The following is a 19,814-nucleotide window of genomic DNA, read 5'->3' as shown; positions in this document are numbered from 1 at the left end:
TCCCTTCCCGTATGTAAATGATATATCATTTACATCAATAATGTAAATTAAGGAAATGGCAGAACTTACATATTTGCAGAACTTGCATCATTATGCAGATGATATAAATCACCAGAATGACATGCTTTCATATTTAACAGACATTTGGGAATAACGGACATACCTCCTCCCAAATGGTTCAGTAAAACAAGGCTTCAGTGTAATATTTTGAACTGCCCAATAGCTTTCTCTTCTCTCATACATTTTGCTATGCCTTTGCAATTAAAGAGAAAAAATAGTCATGTTTGATAGGCTTGGAAGCTAACAGTCAAGGATAACTTTTCCCAAACAGGTGTCTTACAGGCATGTTGGACACCAAATCCCATAACCATTGGCCAGGGATGGGAGTCCACCCTATCTTAAGAACACATGTTTGGAGAATACTAGGCAAAGAAGTGGGAGGTATATGGAATGAACTAGAACAGCCTTTCTCAACCTTTTGACCCTGGAGGAACCCTTGAAATATTTTTCAGGCCTTGGGGAACCCCTGCACATTCAGGCTCAAATATAGGCCAGAAGTTACAAAATTATTATATGCGTTTCATGGGTAGGCCTGTATATATGCATTAACAGCCTTCTTAAACTAAAAATAAAGAATGAAACTTACCTCTTTAATGTGAAGTTGCCTGAATGTGCAATAATTTTTTTAATAAATCGTGATCTCCCAGGGAACCCCTAGTGACCTTTCATGGAACCCTAGGGTGCCACAGAACCCTGGTTGAGAAACCCTGCTCTAGAATAAACTACAGCTAGCACCCGCCTGTGATCTTTATGGGCTGGTAAAGCATTGAAGCTATGAACCCACAGCCAGAAAAAGAAGCACACCATGACAAATTATTCCATAGAACAGTTATCCCAAGACAAAAGCATGGAATGGATGGCTGGATTTGCACATCACACCATGGTTTGCCGAACAAGCTCCAAAGGCTGGATTCATACCTCAGTCAAAACCATAATCTATAATTTACAAACCATGATGGCTGGATTCATACAACCAATGAAATGCAGACTGAACAAACATATGATGTGAAACTAGCCTGTATGGGTAAAAGGCTGAAATGGGGTAGCTCAGTAGTGTAGCATTTATCTTACTCCCAAATTCAGAACCTGCAGCATCCAGTTAAAAGGGCCACACTTAGAAGGGTTCGCTATTGCCACTCAGAGGCATCAGAACTCGGTTGAACAGGCCACTGGTTTTTCAGCTTCAGATGACTGTACTCTCTAGACCCAAGATAGGCAACCTGGTGATGTACAAATATTTTAGAGAACATCCATAAGCCAAGCCAATGTGTCCAGTAGTCAGGAATTGTCAGAGTTGTAATCTAAAACATCTGGAGATCATTCCCTGTTGTGTACCTTCATATGATTAGGGATTTTTTTCTGGAATTTATAGCACAAAATATTCTAGCTTTTGATATTCATGTTTTAGACTTTACATTCTTACTGTAGTATATGATTTTTAATTCTGCATGGTATCATTGCTGAAAGTTTTTATAGTGGTCAGTTTTACACATCAACATTACATCACAGCTTTCTGCTTTTATTCTCAAAAAGAAACCCTCTTGTGTTAGTGGAATTTGCTCTTAAATAAGTTTGTTTAGGACTTCAACTCTAATAGTGTAGAGTGCTGGGAACCAAGACAAAATTTAAAAAGCAGGATTTAAATTAATATTTAACAATTGAATACAGTAATTGAATACAGTAACAAAATAAATACTCTCCCTATGGCAAGTGAATGTTTACAAGAGTTCAAGAGAAGCAAAAAAAGCTTTAGTAAATATCACATATATTTTTTGCCACTGCTACCCCAGAACATTTTCCCTTAAAACAGAAAGTACAGTTTTCCAAACCTCCAAACCTCCTCAAATCTATATTGTCAGTAATAGATTAAGTGCCATCAACTCAGTGTTGACTTTTAGCAACTACATTGATGGATCCTCTCCAGGACATTCTGCCTCCAGCTTGGCCTTTTATGTCTCTCAGTGGTGCATTCATTGCTATCATAATCGAGCCCATGCAATGGTTCATCCTCCTCCTCTTTTTCCTTCAACTTTCCCCAATATTTTTATGGACTTCTCAAGGGCACTGGATCTTTGCATCACATGTCCAAAATATGATACTCTGTCCCTTATCATTTGTGTCTTGAGTAAAAATTCTGGATTGATCTGTTCTGTGAACAAGCACGAATTATTTAAATTGAAAATTATACAACATCAGCATTCTGGCTAGTATTTATTCATTTGTCAACTTCTTTTTTCTAACCCTGGTGTATTCAGATGTTTAAGAGTCTATTTCCAAGCTCTTTGCCACTAAATGAATGGTTTGCTAGTGAGATTTGGAGGTTAATGATAGCACTCTTGGAGACACACCAAAGCCTTGGGGTGTATGAATGAGCAGGCCACCAGACCTGAGCTGCCCCACTTGTTTTTTTAATTTCTATGGGGTGCCTATTAACTTCGATTTTTCTATGCTTCCATTAAGGGCCAAGCTCCTTCAGGGAAATGTCTTGGAAATATAAAACATAATTCCACTGAAGTATACAGTAAAATGAAAACACTTCAAATTTCCATCATGTTTGTATTAATATAAGGTGTTCGGAGCTGCAGTAGTGTCAGCAAGGTGGTTTTTTTTTTTAAAAAAAGTCAAGATTGGGGCCACAACAGTGCAGTCAAGGCCCACCTCTTTTGTATGTGGGTTGACATACGCACGCACAAAGGGGATGGGGCTTTGATTACACTGCCACAACTACCATCTTGGTTTTTTTTTTGCTGCATCCTGCAGAGTTAGTGTAAAACCCAGTAATGGATCCTAGGTGTTAGGCACATCCTTCTCTTTATAAAAACAAACAAACAAACAAGAACCCTACAGGAAAAGGTTGCAAGTCTTCATGGCAGGCAAATGGAACTTCTGTACTTCTCTTCAGTATATCGATTCATGCTGAGTTTCAGAAAGTACCAAAATGGCTGGCCCTACTGCAAGTTTGAAGTACAGTGGCTGCTTCAGGCATCACATGTTGGGGTGTTACTCAAGGACAGCAAACTGTTCATTATTTAGTATTGCTACCATGGGGAGAGTGTCTTCATTTAGATCTTTAGCCTTAATTTCTCAGCTTCTTCTTGATGTCTCTTTCAACTTCAATGGAAGTCTTAAAAACCAAGCCAGTTCAGATAAAAGAAGCATCTATACATCTATAGATTTCATAATCAACTTTTTCGAGCAGCTTCAGAATGCTTTAATATACATGGCTTTTATTTGTTTTACAGAATTTTTCCACCATCCACTCAGTTTAGGGCGGTGTACATCATAAATGTAAATCATCAACCTATCTCACTGTAACCAGCCCAGCAACCCCTTATTTTAAAGACCTTTGGTCCATTTTTCAGAATTGCCTTTCCTAGAGTGACCTCTTCCAGCTGTGTCAGAACCACCCCACACCCATCATTCATGAACAGCACTGAGAGGGACCAGTAGGGAAAAGCTGTTCCAGGGGATCACAGAACATCATAGATGTTGCTACACACCTTCAAAATACACCTGGACACCCTCTCTAGTTTTAAACGGAATTTAAAAGAACTACTAAAAAGAGGGAGCAAATGGGTCCAGCCCAAGGTGCAGTTATATGAGTCTGCCCCTTGAAAACAAGTCTGTCCTCCTCCCAGCCCCACCATAATATATATTTACAGAGCCTCAACTTCGAACAGCTGTTCCCTGCAGAGTACCATGTTATTGTGAACATTTCACTGATCTGAAACAATGCATTATCCTTTTGACAGAGACCATTGATAGAATTTAAGGAAGAAGATCAGGCCAAACACTTAACAGGGGTGGACTGTTCTAGAGGCACATGTGTATACATATGTGGTGTAGAGATCTCCCTGAGCTCCAGTTTGGTGTAGTGGTTAAGGCATCAGGCTAGAAACCAGGAGATCCTGAGTTCTGCCTTAGGCACAAAGCCAGCTGGATGACTTGGGCAGTCCCTCTCTCTCAGCCCTAGGAAGCAGGCAAGGGCAAGCCACTTCTGAAGAACCTTGCCAAGAAAACTGCAGGGACTTGTCCAGGCAGTCGCCAGGAGTTGAAAGGAGGGAGGGAGGGAGAGATCTCCCCCACCACCCCGTGGTATATGCTTTAAGTCAACATCCGCACCAGGGAGCCCTCTGGATGTACTAGGGGGTTGCTGGTTGGGATTTCTGGGGAAGCTCAAACACATCTGGATGGCTTCAGGTTAAAGACTGCTGTGCTCAGTGTCTTGAGAACAGGCAGAGATGCTTCTATTATTTTATTTAGATTTATCTGAATGGCTCCGTGGCACAGACCTATGGCACAATCCCCACTGGCCAGAACTCTCCTGTCAACTCAGACCTGCTACTTGACAGCGTTGGGGCCCACCTGTATGTGATGACAGCTTCGCAGGTGAGCCATCAACTTCTCACTGTTTCCCATCCGTTTGTCAGGATGGAAATTCTGCACTATATCTGAGCTTATGAAAATCTGTTACACGGTTTTTGTTGTTTTCTTTTTTTACCTGGGAGTATTTTTATATAAAAGCCACAGTAGAGGTTGATGTGTGTATACTTACCATTCGCTCAGAGGTAAACTATTTTCCTTTATTAGATTACTGAATATTACAGGGTTGAGCCCTGCTGTTGGCAACCAACATAAGCCTCCAGAACTCTTTTGTTTTGTTTTTTGTTTACACTCCAGCTTAACACAGGCAACCTGCATAAGACTTGCCATACCAGAAACTTTTCTGTGGATCAGTCCCATCCAAATCAGAAACTTCTCCTCTTATCCCTTACTCTTACCCCGTTTTCTTATTTAGCTCTTTCATCTGCTGCTATAACCTTTCAAATTCTTCCAAAACAAGCCAGCAAGCATTGTCTTCAGAACAAATTTGCCATCTATATAGTCTGGTAGAAAACTTGATGCAAATTAAATAGATTCTTCTGCTTGTGTCTGCAATAAAGGTACAATATGAATAACTTTTCCTATCCACACAAACAAAACCAGTAATAATATATTGTTGACTCTCTAACTCAGGTGTCCAAGATCCCAGTCTCAGAATGCCCTAATTTCCAGGACTGTGCCTCATGCCTGCATGCTCAAGACCCCTTTTGTGGCTGGTGTGTCCTGCAGAGCAGGTGGGCCTCTGTTGAGAAAATGAAGAATATGAAGAGATTGCTTTAAAAGAAGAGAGATGGATTCTGACAGGGTTGCACAACACCTTGTTCCATTGTTAATTGAACCATGGTCTATTGAATTTAATCCAATTGCCTGGATGCACTTAACACACTGAATCATAAATCAACTACACTGACTGGGTTTATAGAATACAAAGCTTTGAGCTACAAGTAGCCAATCCTATTTAAGCCTAGCATGTTGTACTTTTTTCTCTTCATTTCTAATATGATTGGCAGGTGTACCCGGAAATTGGAATGTGAGCGCCATGAGCTGGCCAATCACTGGCTCTGGAGCTATGGAGAGGACAGCCAATGCTTGAGGGTGGAACAAATTTTACCAGCCAATCAGAGTCGAGAAAAACAGACAGAGGTGAGTGAGACAGCTGGAAATTGAGAAGTGGATTTATTATGATTTAGCAACTGACCTATCCATCATCCTCTAAATATTTGCACATGTAAAATTAAGCTCTTCACATTGCTTGGATTAATCTCAAGCCTGTTTTCCCCCATATGCCCCAGGGTGCTATTGTTAAGAGGGATAATGCATGAATTAGTATCTCACTCAAATTTATAAATTGCTTTGGCTTCCACATTAAAAGCAAAAATTTCAATCACACTATATTCCAAAAAAACACTGTATTCCAAGAAAATAATATGTGTTTCCTGCCCTACTTAGATCTCCTTGCTGGTCCCCAATCTCCCTGCACTGGGTAAAGGAGAGCATTACCACTGTGCATTTGGGGCCCAAGAAAGCCAGGCCCAGCTACAAGACTCCTGGATTCACTGCTCGTCACCTGTTCCTGAGCAGGTGCCACCTATCCAAGAAGGCAAAGGTGAGTGTGAGAATTACGTATGGCTCCTACACTGAGTACATGGCATCCTTGTGCTTCTTAATGAGGGTGGTTTTTAGCCAGAAGCACCTGAGATGCAGTGGAACTGTGGTGGTGGAAAGCCATGGTATGCCAGATGGAAAAGCACTGCATCAGCAATTGAGGCTTTAGCTGTGTGTCATTTTAATTTAAATAATTTCCCTAACAGTTAGAAAAGACTCAACTGTAGCCAATCAAACGCCGCCTTTGGGGCTCCACAGCCAGTGAGGGCACTGGAGCAGGCAAGCCTTCTCCTGTTATGATGTGGTGTCCTGACTGATTATGATTCCCCAAACTGGTGTGTGTGTGTGTGTGTGTGTGTGTGTGTAAATAAAATGTAATGGAAAGTTAGCATCAGGCCCTTCTCAAATCTAGGAGTTGCCTGTATGTTGATAAATATTTGACTTTGTTCAACATCTGCAAATCAGGTCACTGTTAAAATCACAGCAGCAGCATACACACACGCCCTTGAAAAGTTGACAGCCTTCGTTACTGCTTTCTGATCATGCACATTAGGATGATGAAGTGCTGTTTTTTTTAAAGTAATGAAATTTCTTGTCTTCCTCTCTTATGAGCCCCTCAGATGCAAAGAAAATGCTTAAAATATCTTAAGCAAGTAATTTCCATGAACTGACTTTAAGCATTTACTCTGAGAGACAGAATAGGATTAGTGGACGCAAATCATTTCCCTGCCATAGTCAGATGGCACTGTGGGAGCAGATGGCACAGGAGGAGCTGCCTCCAGTTCCACTAGCAAGGTCTTCAGTATTGTCTAGGCCAGTGTCTCTCAACCCTGGTAACTCTAAGTTGTGTGGACTTCAACTCCCAGGACTCCCTCGCCAGTCCACCTGTGACTTTTCATGAAGACCTAACAAACTTACAAATGTCTCCCTCCAGGGTTTTAACACCTTAACAGAACAATTCTGGTCCTGGTTCTGGTTCTAAGTCTGAGTAGGTCCACCAGAAGAAAGACTAAGGCTTAGATCTTGCTGAGATTGTATCTTTGCCTCGGTTGTTCCTCTTTGGACTCTTGATTAGGACTTGTCTGGTCACTTGCTCATCATTCCACATAAAAAAACTTATTCCAGATCAAGCACTACCAAGCCAGGAGCAAGTTTGCTACTCTGGTTTCCCTGTCATGCTAGTTTTTCTGTCCAGAGGGACTTCCATGTAAGGTGAACCTGCCCAAAATGTCAGTCCTAGCCTGCAGTCTGAAGTGGTGCAACCCAGTCATCTCAGTAACAGCATTTCCTGTAGTTTTCCTGCTTTGATGGGTGGCTGCACATTATGCACATTCTTTACTTCAGGTTTCAAAAGCCTACTTGGGTTATATCTTTGCCGCCCATCTTCAAGATTCCAAGCCAAGCTATCTTTACTAGTTTGGAAGTTACAAGAAACCAAGAAATGCCATTAGAGTTATATTATAATGTAATACATTTATAATATAGTTATTTAGATAATATAGTTATATCATATATAATAGACTACTTTAAATTAAATTTAAATTAATTAAATTTCAGAAGGTCTTTCAGTCCAAGGGAAGATATTTCAAGAAGATGAGAAGCTTGTTGTTTGTGTAGGTGTGGTGTGGGCATGTGTGACAAATACACCATCTCTCTTGCTGGCTGCTTGGATGGAGGGAAAATTGACTTGAAGTACCTCTCCTTTCTCTTCCTCAGACCACGTGACTGTGGCATTAGCTCTGATGTTCCAGAGTGTTGTCATAACCTCTGTGGGATTTTCCTTCTACGACTGTAATGCCGTGAGCCAACTCGCTGATTCCACCCCGTGAGCGAATGTTGAGTGGGGATGGAGGCAGGGTGGGTGGGGTGGCAAAGGCTGCAGGTTGGCGACTAACAAGAAGCCTTAAATGAAAGCAGCACTGTATGCTGTTCTGGTACTAAAACATTGGATTTCTGCACATGGAAAGTTGAATGTTAGTATTTTCTTCTAAAGAGTGCAGATTACACAGGTATACCTGTATTTTCTCATCTTTCATAATTTATCCTGGTCAGGGCTGCAACTGGGGGGGGCAAGTGGGGCATGTGTCCCGGGCACTGCGCTGGGGGGGCACCAAAATGGGTGTGGAATCCATGTTTGCCCCGGGTGACACAGACCCTAGTTGTGGCCCTGGTCCTGGTGACATACATATGTGTATACACACACGCCGTAGAACGTGAAGCCTTTCCCTCTCATCAGGATCACCTTCCTCAGCTGCCTCTGGGTGAAAAGTTCAGTCTTTGAATTACTTTGCTGCCCTAAATACAAGAAACCTATTTGCTTAAGGAAAAGACAGATAAGCTGTTCTCAGCAGGCTGTGTTTCTTAGGAATATACCCTCCTTATTCTTTCCAACCCAGTGGGGTACTGAAAAGGTTACGTACAGGGGATTGAGATTCCGACCATCAGCGGATAAGTTTCGTAAAAGTGAACAGAACATAACCAAAGTTGCTGTGGGGGAAGTGGTTGACAAGAGAAAAATCAGATTAATTGGGCTGGATCAAGCTCTCTTTGGAAGAGACACTTGAGCAGCAGTTTGGAATGCTGCTGATTTCTCCATGCTAAGCCCCCTTCCCTCTTCCTTCCCAGTCATATGACCATATGCTGGCTGGGAGTTGAAGTCCCCACATCTTCGAAGTGTCATAGTTGAGAAACCCTAGGTTAAGGGGTTGGAAAGTATTCCAGAAGCCATGCTTTCCCTACCTTACTGATCTCACATAATCTTAGTTAAAGGTGGTTTTTCTTTGATCCTTCTTTCTCCAATAGATGTGGAACATGTGTAGACAGCCCCTGGATGTGCCATTGGTGTCCATCTAGTCATCGTTGTGTCCCTGAAGGGCCCTGCCCAAATAGAGAGGGACTTGTCTACAATCACAACGTGAGTAATATACACTTCAGAGCATGGGCCTCCTAGCTTTCCAGAACAAATGTGCAGAAGAGAACAGGAAGTCTGCAGCTGCACCTAGTCTTTCCATTTCTCCTAGGCATCGGCTGAAGAACCCCGGGGTCGAGCTGCCTGTCCCAGCGTGGGAGGGGATGAAGAAGTCCTCCTGATTCCTGTCAGTGTTGAAATGCCAATAAACCTGGTGGCCTGGAATCTGCACTACATAAGCAAGGTAATTCAGAGTCCTCAGAAGAGGTGTGGGTATGAAAAAGGGAGGGTTTGAGAAGGTCCTCTGCTTTGGGATACCTGGGCTCATCTTCCAGGCAAAGTGAAATATGCTGAAAGCTCTCCTCCCTTAAGGAATTTTGGATTCCTTGTCATTTATTGGAAGGATGGCTATGACTCCTAGGAATGTGGGGTTAAAGGTGGGCCAACTTTTGGGACAAAGTTGGGAAGAACAGATGATGTGTGCAGAGCCCGGTTGCACCCTCTCTTCATCCCTTAGGATCCAGCAACAGTCTCCTGTGTCCTGGAAGTGGAAGGGACCATGGTTTTTGTTCCAGCATCCCTGGAAGAAAGGGATGAGGAAGCATCCCATCATGTGAGGTGTCAGTCGCAAATGTATAGCTACACCCAAGCTGTCCCAGAACTGCGTGTGTCTCTCTATATCATAGTGGGGGATAACCAACGCCTTGATAGCCGTGGAGATTTGTATGGTAAGGGATGGAGGTTTTGTGATATATGCAGATACCTGCTTTAAGGGACTCTTTGTTTTTAATTTTAAAAAAGGAAAAGCAGGCTTCTGTCCTCTGTGGATTCAAAATCTTTTCTGAATCTTTGTGATTGGTGTCTTATGAAACGTTAAAAGCTGGTGACATTATTTGAATATTTCGAGACTGTGTTGGAAAAATTGTAATCAGATTGCCAGCCATTGCCACCTTCAGTTGTAGTGCCCGCTTAATTACTCATTTTGGACAAAGCTTTGGGAAAAGATGGAAAAAATTCTCAAATGATCTTTGGTGATCAATTTTTAAACTTTTATTATGCTAAACAGATTAACAGTACAAAATGCATAGATACGTATAACACATTTTAACAAGATAATATAGCTTCGGAATTTCTCCACTGATCATTTTGAAATTATCTCCTGCTTTGATGCAAATTAACAAAGATCTAGATGGATAGTCTAGAAAGGCCAATTAGACTGGGGCTGCATTAATGGAAGCACAGCATCTGTATCATAGAGATAATAGTTCCATTGTATTACGCACTGGCCAAACCACACTTAGAGTACCAGGCATTGTGTTTGGTACCAGGTACTGCATTTTAAAAGGGAGTGGGTTTGGAGGGGATTTATGAAAGGGGTCTTGAAATCAATCCATAAGGGAGCTGGGTATGTAGAGAGCAGTAGTCTAAAGAGCTGTCACATACAAGGGGGGTGGGCCTGTTGTCTCTTGAAACTGAAAGCAGAACAAGGATGACCACCTTTCAGGGATGGTTAGTGGATCCTGCACTGGGGAAAGGATCAGATTAGATGACCAATATCTTCCCTTCCAACTCATGTATTCTATGATTCTAAGATAGGTTCAGGGTCTTCTCTTACCTGCCAGATTTGATGCTGCAAAATGGAAAATGGAGATATCTGTTTCTTTAGACTGAAAAGATCTGAAGGTGTGGGTTATAGAACTGCTGAAAAATTAGCCCAAGTCTAGTTTCAAAAATCCCTTTAATTAAAGAGTTTTAACTGTTATAAATTGTCGCTCTATTAACGAAGTGTTCTTTTCAGCTACACAAATGTCGTTCACCTTAAGATTATGCAAGACTTCTCCCCATTGCTTGTGTCATGTTCTTTCTTATTTTGAATTTGTTTATTCATAACGTTCTGTTGGTACTCTGTTTCTTTTTCAATTAAAAAAGAATTAAAAGCTGGGCAGGGAAAGGAGGACAGTTAAGATTGCAGGCTGGTGATTATGGTTTGGGTTTCATTCAAGAGCCTTTCCCGAAATATCAAAACCAAAAGCACAGTATTGTGCAGGGCAAAATACATGATCCAAAAGAAACAAATATTTGTTATCTTTTTAAAAATGCATAATTCATGGAAGCTTAAAATGTAGTGCAAAATACTTTTTAAGCTTGGATTTTCCCAACTCCAAGGATGCCCCATCAATGCCCTGCTGCCCTTTGCAGCTGAAGGTCCTGTGGCTTTGCACTAGCTTACCTTCCCTGGATAGCAATGAGATATGTCTAGAAGAGAGAAGGCAGTCTTAGCAGGACAATGTTAAGCTAGTATTCACCTGTCGTCTTTTTGCCTCCCCTCAGTGACTTTGTACAATTGTTCTGTTGACCGTTCGGACTGTAGCCGCTGCAAAGCTGCCCCCCAGCATTTCCACTGTGTCTGGTGCCAGCTGGAAGAGGAGACTGGCTGTGTCTATGAGAACTCCTGTCCTTCCAAAGTTGGTGTGGCTACTTGCCCATCACCTGTCATCTACTCGGTGAGAAGCAACACACTGGGCCCGCAGTCTTGTTGCCCAGCTGTTCTGCATGCCGTTTTTATAGATGTATGTATGTTATGTGTATATATATGTGTGTGTGTATGTGTATGTATATACACTTTCCTCTGAAACCTCAGATATGGGTTTACTACTTCAGTGAAAAATAGTCTTGTTTGCCACATACACACATACCTACCCCCCTCAGTAGCTCACTTAGGTAGAGCCAAAGCTCTTTCATCATGAGCCAACTATCTTAACCCAGTTATCTGTTATCCTTCAGTTCCATTGGGAGCTGCATCCCAAGATTACGGGAGACATGCTTGGTTGTGACAGTATTTTGAGAAAGCAGCTGGTTTAGAGCTGCAATGCCATAATGCCATATTCCTGCTTTCTAGATCCATCCACTCACTGGACCCTTGGAGGGACAGATGGCTCTCACTGTGATAGGATCCAACCTCGGTCATCGCTTTGAGGATGTGGCCAGTAGTGTGCTTGTAGCTGGGCTGCCATGTGTTCCTGATCCAGCCCAATACATAGTTTCCACACGGTAAGGACCTCTCCCCATGCTCTGCCAGTTCTTTGAAACCGAAGCAGTGAGCATTTGGTTTAGAGTTGTATAGAAATATGACCCTCAAGGAAGTGGGCTGCAACTAATTTGATTACATCACTTTGCTTATCAAAGCCTGAATCAGGCTATACGAGCTGGTGATGTTGTTGAATGTGCAATCTTCTTATTCTGATATTAAATGTAATTATCTGAACCAATCTCTGGATTCAGCCTTCCTGGATCACTTCAAGAACATATTTTGTTTCCTACACAAAATAGGGAGGCTGACAGTAGTTTGGTTGAATTGTTGCTTTACAGCAAGCTTCACTCAATGGCTGGATTCATACATTTCACTAAGCTTGTTTGTTTTTGGCTTAGCATGTTGGTTGAATCTAACCACTACAGTTTGTAAAGCCAGTGTTTATGGCTTAGCATGTTACATGAGTTCAATCAATAGTGGATTATTCTACAAACTATAATCAAATCACAGTTTAGCACAATATGTAAAACTACTCAGTGATTTGTTGCTTTTATGATACCAATCTCTTCTGTTTCAAGAATTTGTTTAAGCCTGAGATAAAGTTGTCTAAAGCAGCAACTCTCCCTTCATCTGATGAAGTTCTTTCATGTACTTGGATTCTGTTACCAATTAATTTTTTGGATACCAATAACTTCTAATATTAAAGAAACAGTATGTCTCTATTTAGAGTGGGAACTTCCATTTTATCTATCCATCCCTACTTTTTATAAGCTTCTCTTAACACTGTTTTCCAGTGAAAAAGCTTCAAACAAGACCTTTCCATATGGGAAGTCAATCATTTCTATAGCATTAGGCTATGTAATTGTCACAGCATTCATTCTCATCACTCCTGTGAAAGTGGCCATTAACATTCCCATCAGATGAAGGGCTGAGGAAATACTAAAAAGTATAGTCAGGATCCCAGGCTGAATCTATAGCCAAGCTGAACTTAAACTCTGGAGTTATGTCCAAATCCACTCTTGAGTTACAGGAGCTGAAAACTGAACTCCTTCTTGTTTCTGATTCTGTACTATATTGTTCTTAGCCAATCAAAAGACTAGATACTTCCTTTTGAAAAGGTGTTGTCACAAGAGCCTGCACCCCAGATATGATTTCATTCTTTAAAAATGCATTTCTGCTGTGAATTTCTGCAGGCTTTCCCGTAATAGGGCCTTCCTGCTGTTTCCTACAGGATTGTCTGTAATGTGCCCCCTGGAAAACGAGGGTTATCTGGCCCTGTTAAGGTCACCATAGGAGATCGCCCCCCAGGGATTTCCAAGAGCCACTTCACCTACCAGGTCAATGTCTGGCAGAGGAGGAGGGAGCAGGGGACACTCAGAGTTTGTTCTAAGGAAGCTTTGGAACTGGGTAGAAGTTTGTTCACAATATGCCTGTGACACAGATAACTTCCCCCTGTGTTGGGATTGGTAATGGGGGGAGGGGAGGAAGGACAAGGCAGATGCTGTGAATATCCACCAACGCTGCCTACAGTCCTTATAATTGCTTCCATCCTCAGGATCCAATTCTTCTCAGTCTGCACCCCAGCCTTGGTCCCATGGCTGGAGGAACGCGAATAACCATCTCTGGTGAGGACCTTCTGACCGGCACTGAGATTACTGTCAGTCTGGGCAACCTGCCCTGTATTCTGTGAGTAAAATGGCTTCTTTTCATCTCCCCTCCCTCTCCTCCTCCTTATTTGCTCGCAATCCTGCCAAGTCCTCATATCACCTCTTTACTTTCCATCCCAACAGTGAGGAACCTGTGGAACCCAAAGCCATTGTTTGCCATACAAGTGCCAGCCTGATGCCCCAGATGGTAACTGTTCGTGCCAAGTATGGGGTGGCACAGCGTGAACTGCTGGAGAGACCCTTTCTTTATAGACCAAATCCACAGCTCACTGGGGCCTTCCCATCCACCAGCTTCCACGGGTAAAAGACTGTAGGGTGATCTTATCTGGCTCATGTTAATACTGTATGAACTTCCATGTTATAAACAATTGTTTGGCAAAGAAAATGTCAGCCTTCTTTACAAGAGGATGCATGACTGTATCTCAGCAGCACGATCTTAAAGAAAGCATCTCTGCCTGTGGGTGAGAGGGAAGGGAGACCTGGGGCTTGTTTTCTTCATCATTCATAACCATACATGCATACCCATCATGCTGCTCCCCTTTGCGCAGAAAAGGATTAAGGCATAGTAGGACAAAGAAATTAAAGGCATGAAATAAGAAAAAGAAAAGGAAATATAGCTAAACCTAGTTTACACTAACACCATTCCCTATACTTTTCCATACTTCTGATCCTTGAAAATCATCCTTGCTTCCACCATGTCTGTATAATGTTTCATATTTGTTTGTGTGTGAGAGAGGGTGTACTTTCAAGTCAGTCTTGACTCCTGGAGACTGCCTGGACAAATCCCTGCAGTTTCCTTGGCAAGGTTTTTCAGAAGTGGTTTGCCATTGCCTCTTTCCTAGGGCTGAGAGAGATGACTGGCCCAAAGTCACCCAGCTGGCTTCATGCCTAAGGTGGGACTAGAACTCATGGCCTCCCACTTTCTAGCCTGGTGCCTTAACCACCGCACCAAACTGGCCCTCATAATGCTTCATACCCAGCCGTTCTTTAAACTACTCACATTTCTCTTCCTCTTCCTCTTCCTCTTCCTCTTCCTCTTCTTCTTCTTCTTCCTCTTCCTCTTCCTCTTCCTCTTCCTCTTCCTCTTCTTCTCCAACGTTTTTGCTCTTCCTTCATATATTTGGTTTTGCTTTTTGTTTCTCTTCTTTTTCTCTCCATGACCAAACCAGCTGAACTTGTTGGTCATTCAAGTTTGTAATCTCATTCATTACACACCCATTAATTCTTGACCCTTGTTTTACCACACGCTTAAGTAACCCCTTTGCACTGTCAACTTCTACATTTCCTCTGACATACCCAACCCTCATTTCTCTATAACAAAAGGGCATAAGCATCTCGTGTACTCAGCCCATTTCACTTCTTTCTATAGACATTCATTCCTCACATCAGGCCACATATTACCCATTTCTGCTAGCATTTGCACATCTTAATATTTCTTCATCCATTTCCCCATCTTTAATAAATATAGTACTAGGATGCAATAATTCATCTACTGTATTTGCCATGTATAGATAGTTTGCAACAGTCCATTCCATTTTCCCGGTCCAACACAACTTTGTTTTTTGATACAGTACATAATTCTTTGTCCCATGCTTGTTTCATCATGCAGCCTATCTTACATTTCCTGTAAAACATTCAGGTTCTCAGACAATAGCACAGCATCATCTACATAAAAAGTACACGTACATTCACATCTTTGACCAATACGCCTCTAATGGTAGCACAGCATTCCTTATATATTTATCTATCAGCGTGTTAAAAAAAAACAAGGGGACATCACACATCATTGTTTTACTCCCTGCTGAATGTTGAACCATTTGCTAAGCATTCTGTTTATTCTCATGGATATTTTACTTCCATCATAAACCACTCTTACCACAGTGAGCACCAGTCTTCAGTTCTATATATGTACAAACCATCCCATATTTCAAGCCTATTCATGTTATCTTATGCTCAATAAGCAACCTTAATAAACTTTCTAGTAGTCACATATTTTTCAAAGACCAGTGAAGAGCAAAAATCTGCTCTGCATACTCCCTGCCCTACCTAAAGCCATACTGCATTTTTAATTTTGTTTACTGTTAAACCTTTCAGTCTGAATTCTACCTAACACCTTCCAGGCATACTTAACAAACTAATTTCCATGTAGTTTTTGCATTTACTCTTGCTAACTTTCTGTGTATGTAGGGAACAGTTGTGGCATTCTTCCAATTGCCAAACAAAGGTACAATCTGCTCACACAGTTTTAACCAGTCATATGGCTATTCCATAGGCAAGCCACATCCGTATTTTAACATTTCTTCATTTCTCTACACCATCTACATGTGCACTCTTATCAGTTTTCAATACCCTCACAGCATTTTTTATCTGTTTTTCTTGGAAACTGACATTCACCGGTTTTGTTTTGGTTCATCATTGTCATACCTATAACCATTTCTAAAATACTTCTACCAGCATCCCCTCATTCAGTATTACAGGTAGTCCTCAACTTACAACCGCAATTGGGATTGGAATTTCCATCGCTAAATGATGCAGTTGTAAAGCGCAACTGCATTGCTTAGCAACGGCAATCCCTGCAGTCCCGGCTGCTGTCACTAACCGAATCCCATGGTGATTAGGCACAGTTCCCCACAACCAAGTCAGTAGGGAAGCCGGCAGGAAGTTGCAAGTCCCAGGTGGGTTTCAAGCAGGCCAGCAGGCAGGCAAGCGGCTGCTGCCAGGTGAAGGAGGGTGCAAGAGGTGCACAAGGGTGCAAGGGAGGTGTAGCAAGGGTCAAGGAGGGTGCATGAGAGTGCGAGGGAGGCAAGGCTCGGCTCGGGGAGAGCGTGTGGGGGTGCACGAGTGGCCGGGGCAGCACAAGCACAGAGGAGCTAGGGGAGGGTGCGCAGGTGGGGGAGTCTTACGACCTTCCCTGATGACTTCCCCATTGACTTTCTGGGGAAAATAGGACTCATATTTTGTCTTCATGCAGTAGTTCCACTTTCCCTCTAATTTCTTTCACTTCTTTTTTTTTTCATGCCTGTTTCCCCTCCCCCAAACCCACTCTCAACACTACCAAATAACAGTGAAGAATACAGCTTTTTAATAAATTGAACAAGAGTAGATTTGTTTACCTACCTTAGTTATATTCATGACACATGCAGCATTCCCTGCTAACAATAAAGATGGTCAGTTTGGGCACATTTTGGTCAATTTGCCCCAAATATCAATTTTACCTAAGCATGTTCATGCTATTCTATGCAAACTAGGATCTCTACTCTAGAGACTACCTTGCAAGCCAACATATTGTTACTCACATCCCATCAGCTTGGACTTATATGCAGTGTGCACACTCACAGTGCTTTTATAAATGTGTGATAAAGAGATAATTCTTAAAAACTACCCAATAACTGAAGGGCAAAACTGCATGGATGTCCGTTCCTTTAAAAAGCAGTCTCAGTGTGGTGGAGGGAGGGCCGGGGCTCTAAACTCTTGCTGCTCTTTTTATATGAAACAGCCTCCAGCATCCTCCCCCAGACCAACTCTTTATTTAAAAAATTAGTAACAGGGCCAAACCAAAACTGAAGATACATATTTGTTTAGTTTAGCCCTAAATTTTGCTAAGGGAGGGAGAAAGGAGAACCAAAGAGAGGGAAGGTATCAGAAAAAGTAGCTAAAGATGTTGCAGTAAGTGCACCCAGACAGTAATTTTTCCAGAAGGTGAGTGCTGAGGGATAAGGCAAAGTATTCTGCAGAAAGGGAGGGTTTAAGTTTAGGGTGTAAGGCAGAGAAAGAAGTGGGACCAGGTAGGTGTTCTTGGATGGAACTCCCATGCAAAATTACAGCAAGGAAGAAAGCGAGTTGTTTAAGAGATCAAGAGAACTTTGGGCAATTAAGATAGGGACACAAGGAAATTTCAGGAGTGGGGAGCGAAGGGGAGAACTTTGAAGTTAAGGCTGAGTTCAGACACTCAGGGCCTCTTCCATCTTACATTTGTTAACATCTGTGTAAGACCAATGGGTGGTGTAAGACTGAGACACAGGCATGCCATATCTTTGAGAATGCTGATTTTCCCCAGGGGTGGAAGGATCATCCACGTGGAGGGGACTAATTTGGATGTGGTGCAGCAACCAGTCATCAAAGCCATCTTGGAGCGAGAAAAGGCATCAGCAGGCAGAAGCAACCGGAAAAAAAGAGCTTGTGATTCCTTGCACGGCCCTCATGCCCCACTGTCCTCAGCTTCCCCACGGCCCTGTGTCGAGGTGGGCGATCTGTTGGAGGTGAGTGCAGGAAAGAGAAGAGAGAATGTTATGACTTGGTTGGGGGTACTGTTCAGGAGCCATTCCCCCTGCCGTCTCCTAACCATTTTTTTGTGTCTTCACAGTGCTGGGAACCTTGCTGTGCTAATTCATCCACTCTCCTACTTTGTCCATCGCCAGCTGTGCCATCGAATGCTTACTTCCGCCATCTTATTTTTGAGCTGGACGGATTCCATGTTCCTTTTAGTAATGCCAGTGGAGGCCAGGATTTCACCTATAAGCCTAATCCCCACCTGCGTTGGCCTGGTCGGGAATCCACTGGCCGCCCTTTTAGTCTTAAACCTGGCAATGTCCTGGATATAGAGGTGAGGGGGATTAGGGAAAGCAGACACAGGAATCGTGGAAGCCGGGAGGGGGCTTGATATGATGCACCAATCCTTCTTTCCTTTCAGCAGGATGGTACTTAGTAGAACTTGCTTGCTTAGTTCTTGCACTTCTGAACCTCTATCCATCTTCTATCTTGATTCATTACAAGTACGATAGTTAACTGAATTGCATGGAATTGCACTGCAGCGTATTGATTCCCATATAATAGAACAGTCATATTACCTAAAGACAATAAAGTACAATTTGGACCATTACATCACCATTTTTGGATGTATGTACCATCTACACAGAAGGGACGCGGTGGCGCTGCGGGTTAAACCGCTGAGCTGTCGATCGGAAGGTCGGCGGTTCGAAACCGCGCGGCGGGGTGAGCTCCCGTTGCTCGTCCCAGCTTCTGCACACCAAGCAGTTCGAAAACATGCAAATGTGAGTAGATTAATTGGTACCGCTTCGGCGGGAAGGTAACGGCGTTCCGTGAGTCATGCTGGCCACATGACCCGGAAGTGTCCTATGGACAACGCCGGCTCCAAGGCTTTGAAACGGAGATGAGCACCGCCCCCTAGAGTCGGACACGACTGGACTTTACGTCAAGGGAAACCTTTACCTTTACTACCATCTACACCTCTGGTAGTCGGTGTAGTCCTGCTGTAGAAAATATCATACGTCTTGGGAATTGGAGAGGGAGAGATAACTGCTGAAGTGGGAGGGTCAGACGACTCCCATATCTAGCTGCCAGCTTGCTGCTGACCCTCATCCTTTTCCTTCCCTTGAGGGTGGCAGAAGGGTGCTTTTGCTTTATTTGCTGTCCCAGGCCGACAGGCAGAGTTATATACAGTGAACTCTGTAAATAACTGTCAGAGGGGACCCGGCTTGGTGGTTCACAAGCGATGCAGGCCTGGTGTCATTCAGCAACTATCAGAATGTGGCACTATTGTGATTAGCTGTGTTTTTAAAGAATTCCTGCTTAAGTGGCATGTCTGTGTTTGGGCTGAAACAGGGGAGACAGCTGCCAAGGGCAGTTTCAATGTTTCTTTTTAGAGGGTAGAAAGGAATAAAAGTCCCTCCTTAGCGGGGAGATGGACGGTGATAAAATTTGACAAACAAGCAAATAAATAAATAAGCCAAAATTCATAAGGCTGGGACACAGCATGGCCTCCAGCATGGAGGAAAAGGGATTATCATGAAGTAATTGTAATTCTTGCACGTCGTACGTGGGATTGCACCTGTGACTTCCTTTCTCTCCCTCTTTAGGGGGAAGGCTTGAACCTTGGCATCAGCAAGAGCGAAGTGAGGGCCTTCATAGGCAACAGCGTTTGCACCGTCAAGACCCTGACGCTTACCCACTTGTACTGTGAGCCCCCTCTGCAACCACCACAGCCGCTTAACACTTCTTCTGTGTTGCCAGAGTTTATAGTGAGTTCAGAAAGTAAAAGGATGGGATTGGAAATGTTTAAATGCAGGAACATCACACCCACTTCCCCACCACCATCACACACACTGTTTCTGGTCAATCCCTTGCTAATGTTCCCGTACAG

General features: G+C 42.9%; 1 protein-coding gene across 4 annotated transcripts in view; it reads left to right on the top strand.

The window, feature by feature from the left end:
* The window catches only part of PLXNB3 (plexin B3), a 63,242-nt gene that overhangs the window by 19,229 nt on the left and 24,199 nt on the right, over positions 1-19,814 (top strand). For all 4 annotated transcript variants that reach the window (XM_063294225.1, XM_063294223.1, XM_063294224.1 and 1 more), the window contains 16 exons: positions 4,324-4,449; positions 5,077-5,177; positions 5,454-5,586; positions 5,893-6,049; positions 7,765-7,873; positions 8,851-8,962; positions 9,069-9,210; positions 9,481-9,684; positions 11,288-11,460; positions 11,856-12,007; positions 13,219-13,324; positions 13,543-13,673; positions 13,778-13,954; positions 17,712-17,913; positions 18,018-18,257; positions 19,531-19,692. In XM_063294225.1, the coding sequence (XP_063150295.1) occupies positions 4,324-4,449; positions 5,077-5,177; positions 5,454-5,586; positions 5,893-6,049; positions 7,765-7,873; positions 8,851-8,962; positions 9,069-9,210; positions 9,481-9,684; positions 11,288-11,460; positions 11,856-12,007; positions 13,219-13,324; positions 13,543-13,673; positions 13,778-13,954; positions 17,712-17,913; positions 18,018-18,257; positions 19,531-19,692 (2,427 nt within the window). The remainder of the gene's footprint in view (positions 1-4,323; positions 4,450-5,076; positions 5,178-5,453; positions 5,587-5,892; positions 6,050-7,764; positions 7,874-8,850; positions 8,963-9,068; positions 9,211-9,480; positions 9,685-11,287; positions 11,461-11,855; positions 12,008-13,218; positions 13,325-13,542; positions 13,674-13,777; positions 13,955-17,711; positions 17,914-18,017; positions 18,258-19,530; positions 19,693-19,814) is intronic.

This window comes from Candoia aspera, chromosome 2, assembly GCF_035149785.1.
Source record: "Candoia aspera isolate rCanAsp1 chromosome 2, rCanAsp1.hap2, whole genome shotgun sequence".
Lineage (NCBI taxonomy): Eukaryota > Metazoa > Chordata > Lepidosauria > Squamata > Boidae > Candoia > Candoia aspera.
Note: the sequence above shows the minus strand (reverse complement) of the source record. Positions and strands in the feature narration are given on the sequence as shown.